The 25,800-nt window shown below is 47.9% G+C and overlaps 1 protein-coding gene across 1 annotated transcript in view; it reads left to right on the top strand.

Moving 5' to 3' along the window:
* Nucleotides 1–25,800, top strand: part of CFDP1 (craniofacial development protein 1) — a 68,397-nt gene that overhangs the window by 1,497 nt on the left and 41,100 nt on the right. Inside the window, exons 2-4 of the mRNA XM_009320867.1 lie at nt 607–835; nt 2,677–2,795; nt 19,441–19,545. Of these exons, the coding sequence (XP_009319142.1) occupies nt 607–835; nt 2,677–2,795; nt 19,441–19,545 (453 nt within the window). The remainder of the gene's footprint in view (nt 1–606; nt 836–2,676; nt 2,796–19,440; nt 19,546–25,800) is intronic.

Genomic DNA, 25,800 nt, shown 5'->3' on the forward strand with positions numbered 1-25,800 from the left:
CCCCCGGTTCCGCACAGACGCGGGTTCCGGGGTGGGAGAATCCGCGTTAGCTCTGCCCGGCCCGGCTGGGGGCCGCCTCCGCCGCCGCTCGTTCCGCCGGGCGCTGCGGGCTGGGAAGTGCTCTTCTTCGTTCCGGTGTAGCGCCGGAGGCAGAGACCCTCAGGCTTGAACGGCCCCGTGCCCGGAAACCCTCCCCAGGAGCTCGTTACTTTCCTTTTTAGTAAGCCTTTTTAAGTACAAAACACTTCTCGGCGCCACATCTACACAGTGTATTTAAAATCGGTTCCTGTCTTGCCCAAGTCCTCCCCTCGTGGTTCCTGCGGTATCCCAGAGCCCGTTACGTACTTACGGATGCACGCACGCACGGGCCGGTCCACTTCAGGGGACTGCCTGCTTCAGTCTCGCTGTGTTTACTGGGCAGCAGCATCCTTTAATTAAGTAGCTTCACCCCCAAGATTAGGGGAAGCCCCCCAGGTAGAGTGTCTTAGCGAGAATATGAAACACCGCGTTGCTTCACCTGTGCTTACTGTTCAGCTCGGAATAGCATTGCAGCACCTCAGTGTATATATATAAAAATATATATTTTTTTTTGGCATCTGCTTCCAGAAAAAGGAAGAAAGGAGGTCTGTTGCTAGAGCCAGATGAGAAAGAGGAAGAAGAGGCTCAGCAGAATGAAGAGGAGGAGGAGGAGGAAGCGGATAATGTAGAGCAGGTGGAAAGAAACAGAGAAGAGGAAGAAAAAAAGAAAGAGGATGCTCTTTGGGCCAGTTTCCTTAGCGATGTGGGACAGAAACCCAAAGCGGGGGCTACCACACAAGTGACGCAAGCTAAGAAGGTAACGGGGGCCTGGGCCTTCACCCAGGGAGTGTGGGAAGGGCCTGAAGCTTTAGAGCGCACAGCATTCGTTCTAGCTGGTACCTAATGTCGGTCAGAGCTGGGAAGAGGCTGGGTTCACCCCTGCCCCAACTGCTTTGTAAGCCTGGAGCCCCGCCGTGGGGCAAACTGTAAGCTGCTGGTTTCCTTCCAACTGGGGAGGTCTGTGATCTGGCGGTGCTGCTTTTGGAGCTGCTTGTCAGCATCTCGGAGTGTCCCACGGAGCCCCGTTGGCTTTTCTTCCTGGTCCTGGATTCTCCTTGTGACACAGGAGCAGCACAGTGAGCTTCGGTCCAAGTTGTGCTTGTGGGCACAGCTCTCCCCCGAGGCTTGTGCCTTTCCTGACGGTCAAAAAAAAGGGAGACTCCGTGTGTGTGTGAGCGGGGAAGCAGACGAGACCTGTGCTGTCGTCTCTGTGCCTTGTCCATCGTAAAGTGAGGACGTCTGGAAGATGCTGCATGTTGGGATGGACATTTGTAACAAGAATAGTTACAAACTTAGTTTACTTTATAAACTCCATTAACATGCTCTCGCTCTCTGCCTGCAGAGGTTTTCTGTAGAGAGAATTCTGTGTGTAATCAGCTATTTAAAAGGATTTGGTTCTTAATAAAACCAAATGCATGTATGTGTCTTGCAAAACCTCTCACACTGGAGGTGGTAGAAGGGAAGAAGGTACCAAAACTGACCCTCTGTTGCTAGAATTGTCTTTTTTTTTTTTGAGTGGTCAGCCAAAAAAGTATTTTGTAACAAAAGTCTGGACTCTTGACTCAGCGATGCTTGGCCAGTACAGTTCTCCTCACTGTGTGAAGCTTCTTTCCACAACCGTTGTAAGGTTGCAGAACCGGTGTAGTTGCGTAATCTTTGCTCGCAGCTTTTAGAGGAAGAGTCCTTTCGTCTGAACCCTCCTGCTTCTCTCCACCTCAGTTGTTACTGGCTGAACAGCTGAGGTGGTTACAGGTAGAATTAGAGAGAAGGAGAGGAAAAATTCTCTTCTGAGCAATTCTACTTTTATGGGCAGATCGCTAAAACATGAGTGGTCTTTGAAAGCTCTTCCGTAGCCTAGAATAATTTATGGAGAGGTGAAGTTCCTCTGTTCTCTTTGTGAACTTCTTCAAGCAGACATCTTAAGTCCAACTTAAGATCTCTGCGGTGTGTGGGTGACTTAGAGCAAGAATTTTGGCTTTTGTTTTGATTATTTACAGGGTCTGAGGGTTTTTATGTATGCTGTTAAAGCTGTAGTTGTGAGTGAGTAAATTAAGAGGCGTTGTTGACAAGTACCTTAACAAAGATATTTCCCTCTCAAATTAAAGAGACGTTATTGACAAGTAGCTTAATATCTTCAGGGTTCTCTATGAAGATCAGCCTTGCTTTTCCTGATGATGGGTTTTGTTCTTCTATATTCTTGAGTAAAAATAAACCTATTTCTGTGTAATCCACCCTGGCAGCTTTACTGCCTGGCGGTGCTTAGTTGGGGAGAACTGAGTCTTCAGGCTTCTGCTTGCTTTCTGGACCACAGCAGCGTATTCTTGCTCCTTCCTACATTTAATTACGACTTCACTTCTCGTTTTGGATCTGTTTTGATCCTTGAGCTCCACTTAGAGCCTGGAACCAAAGTGGGGAATTCCCTTCTGGTGACAGGGGCGTTTGTTTCCTTTTTCTTGTCTGTGGGTGACTTGCTTTGACCAGCCAGCCGAAATTGCAGGGCTACCTGAGCTCTGCGTTGGGTCCTCGGCCCCTTTGAGTCATAATTTGGCTTGGCTCCACAAATGCATTGTTTTGCTTTCTCCTTTGTATGTTTTGTAGGCTGAAGAAGAGAAGAGTGGGAACAAGCTTCAGGAGAAACCAAAAGGGTCTGAGAAGCCAAAAGATTCAGGAAAAGTGACAATCACCAAAGTGTTCGACTTCGCTGGTGAGGAAGTCAGGTAAGTTGGCAGATGCGACGTGTCTGCCGCGGGCTCAGAGCAAACCGAGTGCTGCTCTTCCGCTGGCATGTGGTTGGTGTGCTGTGAAGCCCGGCGTATCTTCTCTTTTTCCTTTACCATTTTTTTTTTTAATCATGAGCACATACAGACCTCAGGGAAAATGAAGCCAAGATTTTCCTGCCCGAGGGCTGCGGAGTGCCCTCATATGCAGGCCTCAGTCTTTGCTCAATTTCAAAATAAGCCTGTAAATTCACTTGGGCTTCCCCGTCTGGACAGCGTTTAAAATGGTTGGCAAAGCTTCCCGGTGGCGCTGCCACTGTGGAGGCCGAGACACGGAGAGAACCGCATATGGCCCCCCAGGGATGACGGCAATGCGTTTTATTCCTTCGGTCTAGGCCAAGCCCTGTGCTGGGGGCAGGATATTTGCTGGCACTCTCCCTGGTGATGTGCACAAACCGCTGCAAAGATCTGCAGACGGTAAGAGGTGTTTTGCTGAGCGGACTAATAGCTGAGTGCTTTTACCTCTGAAACAGCTGCAGCAAAGGTGATGGCCTAGGTAAAATCATCCTTTAGGCCGAGTTTGGCTCGCAAGGTGCCTCTCGGGATGCGCTGCACAAAGGGGAAGGCGTTTTATAAATACGTAAGACCAGAACTGCGGGGCCTGGGTGAACCCACTCGAAATCTGAATGCACTGTGACCTTTGTGGTTATTACCATAGCGTATTTTTTTTTTTATATGTAGCTGTAAACCTGGTTTTGTCGGATGAGAATTTCGCCTCTATTTTGTGTGACAGCAGAGGGCAGCAGTTCCCAGCAATAACACCCCCGCTGCCTAAATCCGGAGGAGGAAGCGGAGAGCAGGGGCTTCCGCTGCTCTTGCTTTTCATGTCAGCACTGCTGCCTGAGCTCTTTGAAAAATCTGAGGAGAGCCATGAGTCATAGTAGCGACTTCCCTATTTCCCTGCACAATCCAGGCTGTAGGAATACCCTTCATTCACTGATGAAATGGCAAAGAACTGCACGACTGCAGCTTTTCTGAGAGACAGTATGTGTCATACGCTTTCTACAAAGGAAAGGCGAAGTCTTTCCCGTGGACAGATGAAAATCTGTAGCAGAATTAAAGACAGAAATTTTGTCTTCTGATGCACGCTCCCCTCCTCAGCCGCCAGCTTGTTTGTCCCTGATTTTTCTGGGTTTTTTTCTGGTTCAAACGCGATGTCCTACCAGGTGAGAATAGCTAAAGATACGGATCGCAGGGCTGTCATACAAAAGCCTTGTTGGGTTCTGACGTATCATCAGGTGGCGTACGGCAGAACTGTGTTCCTGGTGCTTTGGGGTGGCATGAAATCAGTATGCAATCTTATGTGAAGTCTGGACATGTCCATCTGCGTGTTGTAGGTGAGTGTCATGACCTAACGTGAGCCTAGAAGCGTATCGCTTAAAGGAGGGGGTTGATTTACAGGGAAACTTGCCTTGTAGGCTTACTTCAGAACATGAGTCTTCCACTTGTGGAAAGGAATTTTTTTTGTGCAATTGTTTTGTGAAGTATAGGACCCTTTAAAGTAGGGAGCTAGTAAAAACATCTGCCTTGAAGCTTCTTGTTTACCTGTGTCTATGAAGAAGCCCCAGATAATTATGATTTAAGCATAGAATTACTCAGGTGTTGGTCTGATTCTGGCATTCTAGATTTTGCCTGGTGGTTACAGATTAGCTTTACCAGCGCTGCTCTTGCTTTTATTGGTAATATTAGTTGGAGGGGCTGGGGAAACTCTCTGTCCTTCAGAAAGTGGCTTGCCTTATGTGAACAGAACTTGTCCAGGGCTCCTAAGGTGCTGAGTTTGTGCTTTTGACATCGGTGTCTTATCTGTAGTTTTTTAATAGCTATAGCTAAGTTAGATAAAGGCATATTTTTCTGCACCAGTTGCTTTTCTAGTGTCCTTTGTACTGCTCAGTACTGACTGTTTCCCCTGGGGATCTGCGAAGGAATCGATCCAAGTTTCTACTAATTTTTGATCAAATGGGTAAAAGCTGGAGCCTGGGCGACAATGAGACTGTAATCCCACAAACCACCAAGGCTAATGTATTTTTTGTTTACAGCAGCCGTTGTATCAAGAGGTTACAGAGCCAGCAACAGAAAGCTTGCAGCGAGGTCTGGAGGACTGTTTTCTGCTGGTGCCAGAGTTACAAAGTGCTGCTTTCTTTAGCTCTTTGATAACAGAAAAATCCTTCGATGTTTTTTGCCCCTTTGATTTTTGTGATATTCAAAGCTGAAGCTTTTGTGTTGTTTGCCACATCTTGCATCTCTAAATGCGTTACACTGTTAGCTGTGGGTAGGATATAAGGAGCTATCGCTGCTTACAGCTACCGGCGCTTTCCTGTAACGGCAGTAGGTGAGGGCCAGAGGGCTGGTTTTTCTTTAGAATAGCGGGAGGTTGTCTTTGCGCGACCCTAACGTCTGCAAATGCTCTGAATACCAAACTTTGACTTCCCTGCCTGGGGAAGCAGCTGGCAAATTGTTGGTTACAAAGGCCAGCACACGGTAGTTGTGTGTGTGTGTGCACGCGCGTTTCTGGACTGAAAGAACTGAAATGAGAGGGCTGTCTCTCTTGCTTTCCTTTCTAAATGGTTTGAGGCTACTTTTGAGTGTTGCTCGTTTGAAAGCTTGAGAAGAATTTAGATCAGTATTTAAGCACCGATAGATTCAGGGCACAAATTTCAACAGTCTGCTCACTGAAGCTCCTAACAGAAGATCATTTAGCCCTGATCTCATGTTGCAGAACGATTTATTTTCTCCTGTAAGAAGACGGTATAATCTCTCTTGCGTGACTGGAGTAGCAGAAGTCTCTTGAAAGAAATCTCCAGCTACGGGGCTATACTAGAATAGTGAAAGCCCTTCCTCTTTAAGCTGTCACCTCCCCTATAGGTTACTGTTGCACTTAGTGTCCGTTTTGATTAGCCTGTGCTTTTATCAGTTGCTAATGCTGAACTTTAGGCTCAGAGTATTACAAATTACTAATTACCAAATAAAGAATTAAATTTAGTGGCTTTTCATTTTATAAAATACATGATTTAGTATTACCTTGTAAAACCAAACCTGTTGAATCCTGGAACTAGAAACAATCTTGAATTGATTTCTGTGTTTTCCAGTTGTGACTGTTCTGTCTGCCTTTCATTCCTCCCTGGTGTTAAATAGATGAGGAGCAGCAGGTGACTGTCACCCAAATGGCTGTAATTGTGGGCAGTGGGAGCAATTTGCAAAGGCAGTTCAGCATCTAAATGGAAGTTCAAGTCATTTCTCACTGGCAGAGGAGATTGAAGCCCCTTTGAAGCCTCTGGTTTATGAACGTGCCTGACGATGCAGGACGTGTGGTTGCATTAATTGGGAATCGCATCCCTGGTGCCAGGGTTTATCTGTTGCAAAATGCAATCGCTGCATGATGAGGCTTGTTTTCTCTTTGGCCGTCCAAACTACTTTGGCCCTTGGCTTTCTTTGAACCGCTGCTGTGCTCGGTGTATCAAAATGGTTCTTCTGTGCTCCTTCCATGAAAGTCAACTTTGTGTCCATCCAGGACTGCAGCAGAATGCAGCTCACATACATGGAGCTGGCCCAGCCCCGTGGTGTCAATCGCAGTCAGCCTAACAACTTGCAAGGGAAGAGCAAAGTCAGGTCATTGAATGCTAGCAGGAGTAGGTTTCAGTTAGAAACATCTTCTGTGTACCTTATTTCGCTTGCGGGAGGCAAAACAAAGTTGAGGGGAGTAATGGTGTCTGGCTTGGGTGCTAATTCGGGAACGGGAGGCCTGTGTTTGACACCCGGCTTTGTTCGTACATTGCAAATTCCAAGTAAAGGACTCAAAACTAGAAGCTTCGTATTTCTGTGCATATGTGCTTTGTTCGTGTGGTTTAACTCCCAAGTTTTACACACTCAGGTTATTCTTAATGGTGGGAATGCTTTCCTGGTACTGCAGAGTTGCCGTGCTGTGCTGATAGTGTTGCGTTGTGCTGGCAAAACTGTGGCTTGTGCTGCCTGAGTGACCCTCGGCCACTTCCCTGTGTGCGTGAACAAAGCAGCCAAGCCAAAGCAAAGCCGTAGTAGGGCTCCACTCTCCATCTGTCACTGGGGAGAGCCCTGCTCTTTTCCTGAAACCTGTCACAGCTCCCTTTACTTTCCCACAAGGCTGTCTTCTCCAGGAGTGTCAGTCTGGAGAAGTCAGAAAGACTCCCAGCAAGCTGGGCAATGGCCTCAGACCTCTGCACTGGGGTCCTTTCCTGCCCGGCCCTCACCGCTGGTAGGTGGCAAAGAGCTAACTTCTCGGAGGCTTGGTGGCAAATAGCTAACTTCTTGGAGGCAATTGCTCCTGACCTCTGGAGGACTTGTGGATTCAATTTTGCATCGACCCTTGAGCCTTTTTCTCGAGCTTCTTCCCTGTGCTTGCATGCTCGGAACCTGTTTCTTTCAGCGCTCTCACGTGTCTGTCAGGTGTTCCTGTGATGTGAGTAATTCTTGGCTTCTCGCCACATCTGGGGCCAGAATTGTCATGCAAGCTGCATGGCCGCTGGCAGCATGCTGGGCCTGGATCCATGTAGAAATGCTTCAGGAAGAGGTTTCAAGATCTCCTCTCCACGTCTGCAGTGTGAGCTCTCTTCTGCTGTCTAGATGCTGGGATAAGCGAGTGCAAAGATCCAGCCGGTACTTTCTTGCACGCTGTGTGTCTTCCTCCTGCCGAGCAGCTGATAAGTGCTGAAGGCATCATTCTTACTGCTATGTCAGAAACTGCCAGACCACAGGGCCCTGAACCTGAAGCATTTACAGCCGGGGAGCTGGGGGTTTACGGTGGACCTTGCGTAACGGGTAAATGTTAGTCCAGTGAACTCTTCGGTTACTTTCATATTTGAGGGCTGAGCAGATGGGTGAGATTTTGCTGAGTTTGACTGAAGCTCATCTTTTCAGGCTGAGCTCGGTAATTTTTATCTGCTTTTTAAGTGCCTGCTTCCTGATTAATTCAGGCTGCTTCTGAAAGTATTCCTCGGTGTTTGCCTGATTAAAGCTTACTGTTCCTTTGAAACTCGGTGCTGGAATGCCCATGTTTGGTGGGGCAGCAAGCCCTGCTCAGCGCTCTCGCTGGGAGAGCTCTCAGCTTCAATTCACAGCCGTGAAAATCACCTGACTTATGGTGGTCTTTGTTTCTTGCTCCAAGGGACAGATGATGACCCAATTCCATGGATATTGTTTGCTTTTTTAGGTTGCTTTTAGGTGGGTTTTAGTAAGCCATTTAGTCCAGAGGTATATACAAAGGAGCAGAAAGCTCTCTGATGTCTTTGAAGTCCTTGAAGGCTTTACAGATGTAAAGAGGGAAAATCCTTAGCTTTCCTACAGAACTTTCTGTCCATGTATCTCAAAGCACTTTTTAAAGAAGTGTTGTTATTCCCCGTTTGGGAATATGAAAACTGAGGCGTGCCGGAGTTGATGACATCCACTGATTCACCGGGGCTCCTGGATCTCATGGCTCAGGATACCCAGGGATCCAAGCTTCGCTCGTGCGTTGCATCTACCAAATAAAACTAGGAAGGGCCAGGTGCCAAACATACTGGGCAATAAGCAGCGTCATGCTGAGTATGGGACTTGCTGCCAGATATAATGATTACTTAAAAGTTCATACGGTTTCATAGAAGGAACTGGGCAAACTCATAACAGCCCAGACAAATTTTTCTGACATATGTGAGGCACAAACTCCATCTCCAGATAAGGGCTCCCTGCTGTTGACTCTTGTAGGAGACCGGATTTGTGACTTAGAATAGCCTCTGGTCTCCCACAATATGGCTGCTTTTATTTGTGTGTCCGCCGTGCTGCGAGGAAACAAGTTGTGCTGGCTATGCGTGCTGAACACAGTTGAGAGGCAGCTTGTGGTCTAGGTTAGGGAAGGCGATGGTTCACAGTGGGGCTGTTTCATCTTAAAAGCAAATTACAAAGCTTTAAAGGGGTACATAAAGCATCTGATTAATAACCAAATAGTTACAAGCTTAAGTTGTTGTAGTAATTACGGGGGTTTATACTGGCTGAGGTTGATATTTCACCTGCCATGGTCGAAGTGTGGGGTGAAAGAGAACCTGATTTTCACCTGTTACTGTTTGTAAACGGTTATCATCTAGGATGTTCCTGGGGAAAAAACCTCATTACTCATTCTGTGTTGCTGCTTCACAGGTTTTCATCCTACCTTAAGGATTCAAGAAAAAGATTATTCAGAGGAGATTGTTCTTAAGTTGGAATTCAAGGACCTTAAGTTGGATCAGTGGTTTGGTTTTGGTGGTGAAATTCGTGACCTTTTGAGCAGGAGAAGCAAAGGTGAAGTGAGGTGGCTGAGGGCAGGCTCTTGTCAGGAGGCTTACCTGGGCTAATAAAAGCCCTTTCTCGGCCAATAGTGCGGATCTCCTTTGTACAAGAATGCCGTTGACAATGGGAATTGTGCGGGCAGGGCTACAGGCCATGGCCAAAGTTTCTTTTTTTGGTGTCCCACGAAGTCATCAAGGTCAGCATAGCCTTTAAGTTAGGCCTGGTTGAGTGGGGTGGTGAGGCCTGAGCCCAGGCTGTGGTGTCAGCTGGGCTGCTGGGCTCTTCACCTTGGTGAGCTGCTCAGGAGAGCTGATTTATGCCCTCACGGAGAGGAGAAGTGCTGACCTGTGCGCAGCAGAGCTGAGGTTATAATTCAGTTCTCTGCGGTTGCATGGTGCTGCTTCTTGGGGATTTCTTGATGCTGCCTCTCATTACTGAAATACTGTTTTTCTTTCTTTAATCTTAGCTCATCTGTGTGCTTGTTGAATAGAGGGATGAAACTTATGTCCTAGACTGCTCACTGTTTCTGACCCCAGATCTGTTGTCCTTTTCCAGAGCTTCAGCCCCTTGATCCTGACCCTTTTCAGGAGAGAGCAGGTGGAAATGGCTGCAGGAGAAGCAAGTCAGACATCTGAGAACAGCCCGAGCTTTCCAAAGTCCTTGTTCAGCCTCTGATTTCCTTCTCAGTGGCTATGATGTCCTCTCTGCTCCTTACGTGACAACTGAGACCGACCAAATGTGACAGAGTTGGGAAACAAAGGGGGTGCAAGCCAAGAAGTTTGGGAGACTACCACCAATTTTTATTGCTTTCCTTTGAAGACAGTTAAGGTAGCTGTCTGAGCAATAGCTGCTGCTTCTGCTTCTTCCTGGCAAGCGTTGAGCAGGAGTGGAGAGAATGCTGAGGCTGATAGAGTTAATGTATTTCGAGGGAAAGGGGGGAAAAGAGCAGGGAATTTACTCCCACAAGTCTCAAGATTTAGAGCTGGCACGGAGAGCAATTTTAAAAATGTGTAACTGTCCATCTGCGTTCTTGCTCTGTGGTCTCAGCATGGCTCAGTCAGATGTGTTAGGCTAATTAGCACTGAGAGAACATGTAATACCATTAACTCTCTCCTTACCTTGTGATGCTTTTCAGGAAACTCAGTGGATGAGTAATAGCAAGGGGTTGGCAGCATGCTCACACTTCTTGCTGGGTGTGAATCTTGGTCATTTGTTTTGTGCTCGTGGGGTTTTGTGCAATGCTGAGTGAAGGACAGTTGCTTTTAAAATCAGGAGAAAGATCAGTAGTTCGGGTGTGCATCTCTTACTGATGTTGTAGGTAGTGTTGTGCATGTCAGATCAAGGCTGAGATGTGTGTGACATGTTCCATATGTGCTTTTTTTGCAAAAGCCTTTCCTGTATTGCTTATACACGTGAGTGAGAAGGCAGGTGAGCGTTAACAGAGTCTGTCTCCTGAAGCCTTATATTTGGACAGCCCTGCCATTTTTCCAGGTGGATAGCAAATGATACACAGCTTCCACCGGATGAGGTAGACAGGTGTTGTCAGATTAGATATGGAAGACAATGAACTGAACTAATAGGGGCAGAGGAAGAAACCACTCGTTGTATTTAGGTGTGCTTTTTGCAATGGCTTTGACTACAGTAGCAAGGAAGTGTTAGGAAAAGTAAGACAAAATGAATTCCAGTAGCCCCTTGAAAAGCCGCTCCAAAGTCCAGCCTCTCTGAGGACTTTTGTTTCGTGTTGATGACCGGTGATGCTAGATGTTCGTAGGGTTTTATCCTCAGTTCCCCTTGGCTAAGAGGTTCTAGGGAAATGTATTCTAGCCACTTTCCAGTGACATACCTCTTCCTCAGTGAAGCTTGCACAGCGCAAAAACCTTGGCTTTTAAGACTTTTCCAGAAATTTAATCTGAGCAGTAGGAGCCTGGGGATGATGCCTTGGGACCATAAGACAAATCAAACCACCCAGAATTACGTGGAATATCAATGTGACTGCTGTTTAGAGGTGGCAGTCTAAAAAGTGACTGGTTGCTTTTCTACAAACAAGCACCAAAATGCTGATCTTGGCATAACGGAGTGTAGGCAGCAGCCTGTTCCTGTCCTTATGCTGTTGTTACTCGTAGAGGTCAGAGCATGCCTCGGTTATCCACAGTTTATATTGGCTTTTTCCAATTTAAAAAACAGCTATTGATTTTTTTTTTTGGAAGCTAGTAAGTGAAGATATGTTACCTTTCAAAAGATGCTTAAGACTGAACGGGTCTCAGGGGCACATTTTGATAACCTTTCCTCTGCGCGCATCCACTCCCTGATGCTTCAGAATTTCCTTGGGGAATCCTAATGTTGTACAATGCTGATTGGCACGACGGTGGCCCAGAGATGAGGTCGTTAAGTGTGAGCAGGAGCTACGTTGTGTGCTGGTTCACTCGCTAGGCATTTGCCTTTCTCAAAGGCAGCTGCAGAAATTAAAACTTCATCAACAGCGTGACAAACCTAGCCAGAATTCTAAGCCAGAGCACTTGCTTCTACAGTAAATCATGTTATGGTCTGCTTAATGTGCTTTGAGAAGGGGAATGGCCTAGCGAACAACTCCTAAGCAGGATTTTCATTAGTAGATGTGCAGATGAGGCTTCTGCTTAGATGGGGAAACTGAAGCACAGAGGGGCTGTGACTTGCAAAGTGTTACACAGTAGTGCCAGCTTTTTCCAGTGCGTTATCTGGCATTCACCGACATGCTGACTCCTGTCGTCTTCCTTTATGTTACCACACTTTTGAAAATCCCAAAGTGGCTGAGCAGATGTCCACCTGAAAGTCATCTTATGCTTCTAATACGGCTTGATGCTTTTAAGGAAATAACTGTCGTGTGCTGGTTTCATTTGTGCATTTTTGCTGGTGATCAGTGTGATGAAAAAGAAGGCTCAGCTGGGGTCTCCAAAGGTGGGAGGAGTCTTAAAGCATCTCCAAAATGATGGCTTGACCTCCAGATTAGCTTGGGTGTTTCTACAGCTTTCAAACCTGTGGTATCTGGGTGCTGCATCAGCTTTGGGAACGGGATAACCATCTGCGTTCTCCCATTTTCAGGTTCTTCCAAGGGTTTTCTGCCTGTGTTGTGTGTAGTTAGTGTGGAAATACTTAAGTAAAAATCCCACCCTTGCCCAGTAGGTAAGGGAGGAGACCTTGTTTCCGTACCTGGTGCTCAGACAATTTCCTGACTTTTAAAAATCTGGAAACAGAAGGTGCTTAGTGACCTCTTCAGGTCGCACAGGGGCTCTTTTGCTATTAGTAAGGGGATCTTTTGTCCCTCTGTTCATGCCTTCATCACAGGGACCTCAGATCCAGTCCCAGCGTTTTGCTGCTTGCCCTGTTTCCCTTGCTTCCAAGCTGCTGCCTCATTCCTGACAGCTCCAGGCTCAGGAAGGGGTTTTTGATGTCTGGTGAGATGCTGGCAGAGCCTGCTTTGCAGCCCTTGGGCCTGGGGTTCCCCTGCTGGAAAGTGCAGCTTGGGAGATGGATTTTTTTTTTTTGTAACTAAGAGATTCTGAAGCAGGAGGGTTTCTGTGCTAGCCTGAAGGGAAGGCAAAGCTGTTTGCTGCCTTACTATCTCATTAACACATTACAAACCGAGTCAAGCTTTAGTCTGGCCTTTTCCCCGTGGGGATGTTTCTGCTTTGTACCATGTGTTGACTCCTGTTGTCATCTGTGTAACCTTTATGTCCAGTGTTCATAGCTGTAAGTGAATTTTGAACCCCTGGCTCCTGAGACCTATGATACTCCCTCCCTCAGCAAGAGAAGAGATCTGCAACGCAAACGTTGTGCTGCTTTGCAGGAGTTGTGGGGTTGCAGGGATCTGTCTTGCTTTTGGTCTACTTGCGAGTCGTGGTTAACAGGGTCAGAGGACTGTCACGCTCACACGTGCAGCAGCTGCGTCTGTTCACCTGGATTGCTCAACTCAGAGGTGTGTTCCATAATTTGGAGTTAATCCTTTTGGGAGGTACAAATAAAAATGATGGGATGCCTCAAAGACTGAAATGCAAACTGCGTGTCGGGATTTTGGGCTGGCCAAGGGAATAGTTATCCAAAGAAGCAAGCAGAGACCCGGTGCTTGGAGAGACTTACAATTGGGGTGGATAAAGCTGCAGTCAACAGGGAGGTGAAGCCTTGTGCCCTGGCTGTGGGTCAGCTACTCCGGAGAGCCGTGTTTGACGTGCTCTACCTATTGCAAGCCCCCGTGGGAGCTCGGTAACTGGAGTGTTATGTTCCTTTGGATTTAGAGAGTCTCTTGCAGAAGTAGCAAGCAGAAGCCCAAAAGGGGCCTGACAGCTTGATCAGCATCTCGGATGGCAGCACTGTCCATACTTTTTTTTTTACATCTGTCACAAAGTCTTTGTCAAACAGGAGATGATGGAAAATCGGTTGTTTCCTTCAAGGCTTATGAAGTTAGGACGTGGATGTCAAAAAGCACTTTTAATGCATTATTGATGTTGAAGTGCCGCTCATCTCTGCTTGTTTTCAGATGAATTGGTTTGAGATGCTGACTGCTTGGATAGCAGCACACACCTGCTGCGAGGAGCAGCACCAGGCAGGCAGCTTGGCCCTCGCCTGACTCCAGGAGAGCTCTGATCAGATTTGTTTCTCTTTAAAAACCAGCCAGCAGCTTCTGTGCAGCTAGGCAGCCCACAAAATTATCAGTCACTCCAGCTTGGTCTTGTCTGTGTTGCTTCAGGGAATAGGTTCAGTTTCCCAGGGAACAGCTTCTCCCACCTGGTCTGAAGACCAAGGTTTGGAGAATGTTGGTTTTTTTCTGAAAGGGAGAAAACTAATGTTTTACTTGGAAATTAGAAAAGTGATGGGGACCTATTAATTTTAGCTCTGTTTGCTTTATACCATGTAATCCAGCATAAAATAAATACATACCCAGTGTGCAGGCCGATGTGTCCTGGAGGTTCAGTTGTGTGAGGACTTAATTCTCTCCTGGAAGGTGCTGAACACGTGCATTCCAGTGGCTTCAGGATCTCGCAGGCTGGAGCACCTGCCTCTTGTACAGTGCATCTGTCTGTGGAAGGCACCCAGGACGTGGCAGCTCAAGCGCAAGGGTCCACCAAAAAACATACTCAGACAAAATATTCCTCTTGGTTCAGAAGGGATTAGTTTTTTTACAAACCCCTGTAGATGAGTATTGCTTGCTCCTCAAGTGATCATTCCAGAAGGCTGGAGGACTACTTAATGAGGCTAGACACAGATGGGGAATACTGAAAAAGGATAATTAGCCTCATTTTTTCTCCCCTTTGGTCTGTGATTCCCCTGAGCTAACAACATTAAGATCATATGGAAAGTTTTATAATTGTGTCAGGTCTAAACTGGGGCAGGTTTCCCAAGTGAGGACTGAATGTCCTGAGTATGAGTGGTAAAGAGTTGGCATTTTCCAGAGCTTCCACTCTTGCTCTCCCTTTCTCAGCCTGGAGGTGAGGGGAGATGGTTCCTTTGTGCCGCTGCGATTAGGGATCTTAACAATCTTCTCAGCTCCAAGTCCCCTTTATACCCAAATACCAACGTGTGCTTACTCAGCCTCATGTGTGCCAGGCATTTTGGTTAGGAGAATAGCCACCTGGGGGTAAGTCAGAGGGATTTTGGCACTTGGGATGCATAAGGTTGTTATTACACAGCAGACTATGGACAGAAGCCTGCAAGCTTTCTTGATGTGGCCGTTGTCTTTCTCAGCTTCCCCTATCCTGCCTCTGAGACCCTGCCTCCTTTTTTCCCTCCTTGCAAGGATGTGGCTCTGCTGATACGCTTCTGTAAGGGCTTGCAGGGCACCTTGCTGCTCGCTGCTGACCTGGGCACTCTCCTGACACGCTGCACCCTTGGCTTCCCTTATGCTAGTTCTGTTTCTTGCAAACGGGACTGGATTCAGCTCTGCTAGAGTAGAGGCACCTGACCGCTGCACTGGGGTGAGTCCTGGGGTGTGGGTGTTGTGCTGTGCCACGGTAGCAGGAGTGGGATGATGTGATATGGATTGGGACCCTCCTCTTCCCACCTGGTAACTCTGCACCTGGTGTAAAGGCCAGAATGCAGGAGAAAAGCTGGTGTATTAGACTTACTCTGCCACTGAACCGAAAATTTGGTTTTAAGCCCCTTTTGCAGATTAGCTGGAGCTGTGTGAATGCGGTGCTCACTTTAGCCTGTATTCCTCCTTCCTTTTAGGTTCTTATGTGGCTAAGGGGACTGTTGGGAGCAGATCAAACACTTGTTCTTAAATTAGGATGTTACAGTTCAGTACTGTAAGTGCTTTGTGGAACAACTTCTGGGACAGCCCATGACAGCATGTGGGTTGTCTTCGTGTGGTTTGGTGCCCAGCATACATAACTGGGGCGTCTTCCATGCACGTAGGTTGCAGCAGTTCAGTTGGTAAATGTAAAGGGAAGGGTGACAAGTTCTTCAGTGGAAGTTAGAAGTAACATACCCGCAGCTGGGCATCAAAACAGCAGGCTGGGTGGTTATGGGCATGCATAAATGCTTGGGTACCACTTTGAGCTTGGTTCAGCAATGAAGGGTCCTAAGGACCTGTAAGTATTCGAGGCACTTAGATGATCCAGTTTCTAGCATGTTTTCCTTATAATAACTTTTAAATATGGAAGACCTTTCTATTTTACAGTTGCACAGCACCTTGTACAGTAGCGTCGTCTGTGCTACCAGGGTCCAGCACATCCAGAAAATTAATAACTGTTCTGTGTTTTGGAAGTCTTATTATGCAATTTAATAGCATAGCAGTATAATGAAATCTTTACGGGGAAAGTGATGAGAGTGAGTGGTTTTGTGTGTGAATTACAGGGTCTGCGAGTGGGTGAGACACTAGCTACTTGTTTTATTGCTGACAATATACTTCTTTTCATGTTTATTTCTGGATTACAATGTGTGAATAGCATCCCAGTAAACAGTCAGGCAAATAGTTATTTATCAAGTATTTAAAAGTGAAAGGTCTTGTAATTTTCCTTAGTAATGACTGTGATTTCTTCCAGCTGGATTAATGGCTCCCATTTCTCCCCATGAAGAACAAGAAGTGTTTTGGTTTCTACACGGAGAGTTATTGTCTCCCATAATAATGCACACCAGAGGATTTTTTTCCTTCCTGGCCTGGGATCTGGGAAAGGTTGAAATGTGCATAACCTGAATTAATACCTTGTAAAGCTCTTTAATATTCTTTCTTTTGTCATTCCGGTTGGAGTGGTGCAGGAGTTGCTGCTGGCATCAGCCCAGCAGCAGCCTGCCTCAGAGCTGCTTTTGTTTCAGTTTATGAGGCAATCAGTGGGTCTTGTGATGGAATCGCCTTGAAAGGTCACTTTTAATTACTTTTCTGACGCGTTCCTCTGTCCCCAGCTGGGCAGTCCTGGTGGAACAGGTTGTTAAAGCAGACAACTTCAAAAATATACTCTAGAGCAGGTGCTGGCAGGCCAAAGGGTGCAAAAAAAATTGAACAAAGTGTTATATTCTGTGCCCAGCCATTGCTGCTGCTGGTGGTGGAGGAAGCAAGTATCAAAGCCTAAGTAATCCCTTGGTAGCAACCTGTCTCGTGCCCCTGGATAGCAAAGTGATTTCTTTGCTGCTGAACTGACTGTCATTGAAGGGCTGCGCCAGACCCTCCCTGCACGTCGTGTTGAGGGGCCACAGCAGGTAGAGGTTTCTCCTTTCTCACCCTTTCTGGGATTGACCATCTTCCTGCTCCGAGAGCTGTGGCTTGTAGCGCTGGTCCATCCAACAGCGTGCTAGCTCTGTCAGACTGCAGGTTGGCAAATCCCTGGAGCCATTTTTCATGTGCATCTTAGCTTCGTGCCTTCCTTTACCTCAACTGGTGGGACGGACATCATTCAGTTTTGTCTCTGGGTTGGAGAAGACTGAAGGTAGTCATGAGGTTAAGACCAAGGGGCCCTACGTTTAGATCCTAGCTCTGCCACGGGCTTTGAAGACCTCCCTATCGTGCGTGTCTAGCTCCTGTAAGCTGTTTAATTGCCAGATTCCTGTAGGTTTATGGGCGCTGAGCTGTCATCTCTTAGCGCAACGAGCAGAGTTAATGGCAAGGCGTGCTCTCCCTGACTTCTGCTTCCTTTCCCAACCCCTGCCTCCTCTTGGTCCTACACTCTTTAAGTCCCAGAAACGTGCAGGGTTTAATAGTTGGGATCTAACCCAGGAGCAGGTCCTGTGGCTGTGTCGAGGCCAGCGCAGAGGGGTTTTTTTTCCAGGGCATGTGGTTACTATGCTACGCCTCTGAAATTCCTGTGTGCTTGGGGTCTGCCTGATGCTTCTCACGGCAGCTTGCGTGCTTCCTGCGCACCAGGGGTGGACCCTGATGGCACGGGAGTGCAGGGGGGTGACAGGAGGAGGGGGACCGTGCCGGGAGCCAGTGCTGCAGAGTGCATGAGAAACGGTGCTGCTCCCCAGCTGGGCAGGGGATGGAGCCGGCTCTTTGGACACTGCGTTTGAAAATAAATAGGCTGCGTGATTGTATTAATGCGAACCCGGCACTTGTGGCTCGGGGGGGCTCTGTGGGGAGTTGTGGCTAATTGCTGCATGAAGACACTGAGTTTATTCTGTCGAAGGAAATTCATGGACGTAGAGTAACCTTTGGCGTATGACTGCTGCATGATGTGACCGTCCTTGCCAAGGGCTGTGACTGGGTGGTGTGTTTGGGATGCCCTAAATTGTGACGATGCTGTAGTAAGGCTTTTGTTCCTTCCTGAACTGCTTTCCCCCTTTTCCCACCCCACTCCTTTCCAGTCTGATCGGCAAACACTTCTAAATATTCATAACGTGGGATTTGTCTCTATCCGCATGACTGCCGCCGGTTTGAAAGGCATGTGAGAATGCAGAGGGGGAAACAGGGTTAATCTCCTCCTGCACTGGCAGAACAAGGCCGAGCAGGAGGTGTACAGCACAAGAATTTATTCTTATTCCTGAACATGCCTTTTCCACCGTATTTGCAGTCTGGGGAGAAGGAGGAAGAACAGTTTCCCTTCCCTAAGCGCTTCTTCAGATGCTGATTCACTGTCAGGATGGGGACATGTGTGCACTGGTTGTGTGCAAGTGGGATTTCAGGACATCGATGCCTCTGGGTTTAACAAATAACTCCACAGCGCTTTCCCCACTGCCAACCCAGCAGTAACCCAGCTGGGTTTGCAGGTCCTCAGGTTTCTCCATGTCCATCAGCCAGTTTCTACATGGAAGTTGCAGGGTCAGGTTGGTGGGTAGGAGGCAAGCAGCGATTAGCCTGACTTGTAACCAGGGCAGATCCTCTGACCAACGAGGCTTTCAGCCTCTCATCGGTACATGCTCTAGACCGGGGACGAGCCTGCCCACCCTTGCTGGCAGCAGATGCAGCCAGAGGCCCAGGCTGCGGGAGGGTGGGATGGAGGACCGTCCCTTCTGGGCTGGTCGAGCCATGGGTCCAGGCTGCCTCTGTGCCCACAGAGCTGCAGGGCCCCGGAGAGGTCGACAAGGCTTGTGCTCCAAGGGAGCAAAATTGTTAGCTTGTCAAACCGGGGCAACCTCATTAAGAGCTACCGAGAGCGTGAAAAGCATGTTGCTGGAGGCAGGTCACTGTAAATGAGGCTAAAGTAGCTGGGGTTTTCTAACAATTAATTATTGAGTAGTTTTCTAGAGAATCTTTCTCATGTTTGTAATTCATTCCCTGCTGTAGATGCCGTATAGATTTATAATTTTTTGAAGTTCAATATTTTGCACCCTCAGGGCCTCAGACAAAAATTAACTAGAAAATGAGAGTAAATTTCTGCATTCTGCCTTGTCGGAGCTTTCTCTCCCGTTCCCCATCCCCGGAGCCAGTTTCTGTGCTCTGGTTTGGGTTGCAGATGTTGCCAAGCCCGTGTGCCGTGGGTGGCGAGACGTGGGTGGCGGAACAGCTGTGGCAGAAGAGCTGCCTCACTGACCAACAAATGAGGAAATCGAGAGCCCAATAAAGAGCCTGGAGTTGCCCCCAGTGACCTGAGCAGAGCGTTCAGTAGCTGCTAGTGAGACAGGCCTGTTTGAATGCATAAGCATTCCTGTTTGTTTGAAGAAAAAAATCCCTTCCTGCCCCAGCTCTAATTAGCTACTCTCTTCCTTTTTTCTGCCATGAATATAGAGGGTTTGTCACTGGAATGAAATCTTAACAAGATGCATGTTCTTCAGCTTGCAGCTGATGGAGGTGATCTCTGCAGGTGGTGTGGGGACTCCTGTACCTGTTTTCTGTGTTTCCTTGCCCGATCTTTGGTTTTGCTGTTGTGAGTATGGCTCTTCCTTACTCTCTGGTTCATCTTTTTTCCTCCAACAGAGTGACTAAAGAAGTGGACTCAACCTCAAAAGAAGCTAAATCTTTTCTGAAGCAGCAAGAGAAACGGCAGTCAGCAGCTCCAGCTTCCCTCCCGACAGTCTCTGGGTGAGTATGTGGTTTCTCTGCCCAGGTATGGCCCCTTAGTGAGAAAGACAGCACTCGAGTCTATAGAGGCTCTGTGGTATTTAAGCTAATGGGTATTTGTTTTCTGCAGGATTTCAGTGGGAGCAAGACTAGGCCTGGAAGGTGTGACGATCTGGGGGGGAGGGAAGCGGGGGAAGGAACCCATGAGTCCCAGTGACTCACTTTGTAGGTTCAGGCTCGAATTTCTCAATCCCCATAAATCATTCATCCTAGTAAGGAAATATTGTTTTGAATGTCTTGAGCAGCCTGATGAAACTGCAGTTAGCCAAGGAACATGCCTGAGATTGCCTGCAGTTCCTTTGAAAGGTGCTTCTCTGGACCATAAAAAGCCATGACAGGCTGGGCTGTGACTTCTTATAAACTTTGGGGGAGCATTTGAATGAGATGCTTCTGCCTCTGCGATGTTCTCTAATAGTTCGGTGTGGATTTGTCACTTTCTGTTCAAGCTCTAGCACCTAATTCTGAGATTATCATAATGCTTGTCAAAGATACAAAGAGGTCAGGTCGTCTGTGCATCTGACACGCCACTCTGTGTGGCTCTTGACGAGCTTGGGAGATCACCCACTTATCAGGAATAGAGGAGATGCTTCTGTGTTCCAACAATGATTTTTATTTAAGTCAGTCATTTGCATTTATATTTGAAAGACATAAGCTGCCTACGATTTGGTCACATAGAAACAAGACCCATCAAATAAATACATTGTCCTTCCCATCTGCTGAAGAGCAATTCTCCAGTGTGAGTTAAGGCTGCCTTTCCCTGAGATAGGCTGTTATTCAGTTGCTGCAGCTGGATTGTCACTCATTTTTCCAGCTAAGTGTTGCATAGCTTGTAGTTAGATCAGGGTCGTGAAAGCATTGTGTGTGTGCGTGTGTGACTCTCGACAGCTGCTGTTCCCAAGACGAATGAATGCATAGATGAGCATAGTCTTGTTGCTGTTGTTCATGCCGCACAAGGGTTCATCCCTGCAGAGCTCATTAGTTGTAACCTAAGTGTTATGTATGGGGTTTTGTGCTGAGAAAACTTGCCTTGAGTTGGGCTGGCATTCTGTCTGCAACTTGGCTGGCCACAGAGGTGGTTCGGGTGGCAGCTCCTTGTCGTGCACACTGCTGGTGGTCCCGTGCCTTCAAACCTGCCTTCCAGTTCCCCCAGCAAATGCCCTGCCGCTCTGAGTGCAGGCAGGTTCGGTAGCTCACTGGGAAAGCCCCACGGGCTGCTCACCTTCCTGCTCTGCTGGGATCCGTGTTTCCTCCTCTGTCTTACTGGCCCAGGGGAGGAGACAGACGGCCAGCAGGCCTGCACAGCCTAGTCATTACCAAGGTGCATGGCTGCTTGTGCTGGAGCTCTGATCGCTCCGGAGAAATAGCCAGAGCTCAGTTTGAGTTAACGCTGCAGATACTTGAAGTGAAGAATCTATGTCAAATAAGGAAAAAAAGGAATGAGAATCAATATAAGAAATAACGAGTTTGAGGACTCCTTTAACTTTCCTCCAGTGTGATTATTTTGGAAGCAGCTTAATTAGGTTGTCGTTCAGCTTGCTGATGTGTGATGTCCTACTGACAGTTGCTTGCCCAGAATATGAGGTGGCCTGGCTGTGGGGAAGGGAGGGGTAAAATACCCCGGGCTTATACACCTTGCCTTCCTTCAGAGCAGCAAACCCTGATGCAATGCAGCCCCATGTGCCTTCCCTTTCGCAACCTGCTGCAAAATATCCTGGTTTTGTGCAGTGATACTACGGCAGCGATAGTTTGATCAATGTATGGAACAGCCCAGCGCTCTTGAGAGTTTAGCAGGAGACTGTCTGGGGCAGCCTGGCCAGCATGTGCCCTCTGGTCTGTGAGTGCTCCAGGGAGTTCTCTAACTTGGGGTAGTGTCCGAGACTGATCCCTGAGACTGCCAGCGAATATGCTTGCCTTTGGGCTTAGGAGGGTGCTTCCAGCTGGGAAGTCAGCCAGGGTATTTTCAGGTGAGAAAATTACTAACAGGCTTGCAGTGTTCCTTAAAGCCAGAGGCGAGTCCCTTATGTTAAGAAAATTACAAAGGTCAGGTTTTAGACTTGGAGCCAAGCTATTGTCCAAGCCCTGCTCCTCTGGAGCAAAGAGCCACAAGCCTCGGTGACATGCCAGAGTAGCGCCTGGGGACCAACGGAGCCTGGCGTAGCCTGATGGTTCTTTGCTGGTGCCCTTTGGCTACTTAAAATGCAATTTTTGGGGGAGAGGGTGCATTTCTCCCTTGTGCATTACAGGAGAGCCCCAGTCTGGGTCAGGATCACTAGAAGGCACTGAAAAACATGTGATTCAGGATCCTAGACATGCCTGTGGACACCCACTGTGCCGTGAGCCATTGTCAGCCCCCAGAAGCTTTGTCAGCTATTTTAAAAAAAAAAAAAAAAAGCCTTGCCCTGTGTACAGGGGATTCGAGCAGCTAAGAGTGGCCTCTCCATTTGGCTTTCCTTTCTTCACCTTGCAAGCAGCTTGCGTTATTTCTGGATGCAGCCAGCCTACCCTGCATGTATTTAATTTCCCTTCTCTAAACAGATAGAAGTAATCCAGGAAAGCAGCGGTCACAAAACCAAACATCCGGTTCCACATCTCCACGTTACAAACCCTTGCAGCCTAACTGGTCCAGGGGAAGGGATGTTTGGGGCTGAAAGTGCATTTCCTGAATGTGTTTAACATCCATACCGGATGTGCTATAAAAAGCTAGGTTTGTGCTTGTGAGGAACATGGGGGTGGTTGGAGGAGAATAACTTAAACACTTAGTTGTAATTAAAGCCAGGAGTACAAAACAACCCACCCAGTTCTCTCAGCAGGGTTTACTAGAAAGGTCAGAAGCCCTTGGTTCCCAGGGATGTGATGGTTTCCCAGCCTTCCCATTATTCCCATCGTGTCCCTCCGTGACACCCAGCTAGGCAGCGGTCTGTCAGCAGTGGGTATCAGTTTGCTGGAGGGGTTTGGGGCTGGTACTCTGTTCCGGCTGTGTTTCTTGGGTTGTGTTAGGCTCTCACTGATGCTGTCCGCTATCAGATGTGGTGAGGGGACCCACTGATCCCTTCTAATTTGCTGTCACAAAAAATGGATGGAAGGCTCCTGGCATTCGAAATGCCCTGCACCCACCCCGCTAAGCCTTCTTGCCTGTCTGTGTGTTTTAGGGCCCGTTTCCTATCCTTACCACTGCTCCAGGGCCTTTTGGGGGCAGCAAGAGTAGCTGCTGGCTGTAAATGCATGACCTGATGGAGAGGTCACTCAGCTCTGTGGGCATCCCTGGTGCTCTGAGAGCTCCTTTCTCCCCCCTCCCCGGGCCAGGCAGGACCCACAAGCTGGGTCCATCATCCTCCACGCTAGTAATCCTATTTTACAGCCACCATTTCATATTCAGAGGATGTTAAAGCAAATGAAATCCTCCGTGCAGCTTACCGCAGAATGACTGTGTGCGTGTACTTGTGCACATGTGACTTGAGACTCAACGGGGGGGGTTGAGCTACAGGCTGGGAAATACCTGCACAGACCCGAGGCCTTTGGCGTGAGCAGCTGCGATCTGCCCGTCGGTCCTTGACACTTGTCAAAGCACAGCGGCGTTGCATAGGGAACAGTGCTGCTGTAGCAGTCCTGAAAATGGAAAAAATGTAGTTGGTGGATCTTATTTGAGATTCCCCTCTAGGCAGCTGTTTCTACATGGTCTGAACAGGAGCCAGGAAGAAAAAGGGAGGTTTTTCACTGGCTTTGTTCTTGCCTCTACTTATTACCAAAACCATTTGTAATTAAAAGTGGACTTGCTCACTCAGCCCAGCTGTTGCTTTTCTGTTTGATCCTGCCTGAAATTACAGTGGTGGATGTGTGACCTCCTAGGCCTTTTCATGCCTTGTAGGATGGTATAAACACAGGGTAAAATTTGCCTTTGAAGCAAGCAGGCACCACTCCCACGGAGTTCAGGAGGTGCGGTGCTTGCCGACCCCCGGGCTGAGTGTGGTCTGCGAGGGTTTGGACCCCAGTGCAAGACCCGGCAGGAAGAGGCACTGCAAGAAAGCTCTGACCCAGAGACACATATTTGCAACCTGCACAAAGAAAGCAAGATAAACTCTAGCCTGTTCATCATGGATGCTTGTCTCCCCTAGTCTACAGCAGAGCAGTTCATGTGGACTGACCATGACATGGTGTGAAAAGCTTCAGGCCTTTGCTTTTAGAAGTCATTTACTCTGCTGCATGCTAATGTTGGACTAGAGGGACTCCAGCAGGAAGACATCTGTCCGTGGCTTCTCTCCCACCTTCAATGTGCAGGAGGAGGAATGGTGGCAGTCTTTGTGGGAGGATATGGATGGTGGGAGAACCTAGAGCCTGTTTGCAGCATCCTGACCTGTTACTGTTACTAAGCTAACCTTTCCCTCAAGCCTGGCTACTCCGAGGAGCTGCTTTGCATCCAAAGCTTTTTCTTGCAGAAGATGCCCTCTCTGCATGAGTTGGCTGGAGCTAATTGGATCCCTTTGCTGTCATGGCCAGAACTGGTTACTTGAGATCTTAAGTGGACACTGGTGAGATGGGCGCAGGCTCTCAGCTTCTGTAAACCTCAGATGATCTAGAGCAAGTGCTGCAGCACTCGCATGCCTCCAGGGAGCAATTTCATTTCACAGCAATCCCACGGGCTTTTTTTCTTCAGAAAGCAGGAATTTACAGTCCAATTTCAGCTCAGCGTCAACTGCAAGCTGTTATTTAGCTAACACTCATGCACGTTTTGCTTATATGGGCTGAACAAGGATGCAAATAAAGCAAGTAATCAAGACGTTTGGGGGAGCTGGAGATAAGTGACTACTGAAAAAAAAAAACCTAAGCAATTGAACAGCTCTGTTCTTGCTAGAGATTTCAGGGCTTCTCAGCTTTCTCCTGCGCTTCCCTTACTGTGCTCCAGAGAGTGCTGTTCTCCCAGACGGAGAGATCCAGCCCCTTGCACCATAGCCAATTGTCTGGGTGTGAGTAGTACATGACATATTTTTCTGTGCACAACAAGATAAACCATCCAGGGGCAATATTGATATGCCCTAGAGCTAGTTTTACTTATTTCCTATTCATATACTTTGGTTGCGAAAGATTAAATGTGGCGGTAGCTGTTCCAAGTGAGTAATTTCTCTTCAGGTCTTAGATCCTTTGTTGGTTTTATTTTTGTTTTAATTATTCATTGTTAGTGTCTACTGGTTTACGCATATCCACTCTTTGAATCAACGTGGTAACGAGGCTGGATGATTTTTTTGGAGTATCTTGGTTTTATTTGCTAGGTGGACTGAAGTTAATTACCCTGTGGGGATCGGTGTGGAAAAAGGTGTTTGTATGTGCAGGGAAGGGGAGGTTTGCCATTAGGAAAAATGATGGCTGGTTCAGTGTTGAAGAGAAGGGTTTCCATCAGCCGTAGTAAATAAGATGCTGATTGCTGCACACTTGTAAAGCATGCCAAACAACCTTATCCTCTGAACATCTGCCTCCCCTCTTGAAGTCAGCGTGGACTGAGCTTCCAGTGTCACACGAAATCAGGCCCCTTGCAGAGCCCGCAGCAGTGAGGATGCCGATCTCCGGCTGGCGCAGGTTTGGCAGCAGCAAGGGCACTGGCTTGGGCTTCGCAGCCCAGCTGAGAAGCGAAGTAAGTCGGGCTGTCCAAGCTGTGAGCCATGGCCACACCGCCATCGGATCCTGTGCTAGGGAGCTGACCGCTGCCTGCAGACAGGCTTATCCAGGGCTGCAGTCACCTCTGAGGCTTAACTGTGGGTGGGAGAGCTCTGCCATTTTGGGTCTTTGCCCCTTCTCCGAACAGTTCTTGCTCTTGAGCCTTTTCCGATAAGAAACGGAGCTCTGAGTGTGGGAAGTTTTGTACCCACTCTCCCAGACTCAAAGCAAAACATGCACTAAACATCCTTCTTTTAAACTAGTCTCTCAGGAGCAATCCTTTCTTGTTCTCAGGCTAAATGAGTCAATGCCTTCTACCCCAGCCTCTATTTTGCAATAGAAATGAATGAGATTTTTTTTTTCGCTTCATTCTGTGCTTTCCTGCGGCCATGCTAGCGAGCGTGTGGTTGCTTTTGTTTGGGGCAATGGCATCTTATCGGAAAGAAGTTTAGCAGTGCTTGTATGGCTCTGTGCCTTGCTTCAGTCCTCTGTCTTGATGTGGCTAAGCTGGATCCCCAGGCCGGACTAACTGGGATCAGCTGTTTCTTTTTCTAGTCTCGTTGGAGGTTC

The sequence above is a fragment of the Pygoscelis adeliae genome, unplaced genomic scaffold, assembly GCF_000699105.1.
Source record: "Pygoscelis adeliae isolate BGI_AS28 unplaced genomic scaffold, ASM69910v1 Scaffold63, whole genome shotgun sequence".
NCBI classification, from domain to species: Eukaryota; Metazoa; Chordata; class Aves; order Sphenisciformes; family Spheniscidae; genus Pygoscelis; species Pygoscelis adeliae.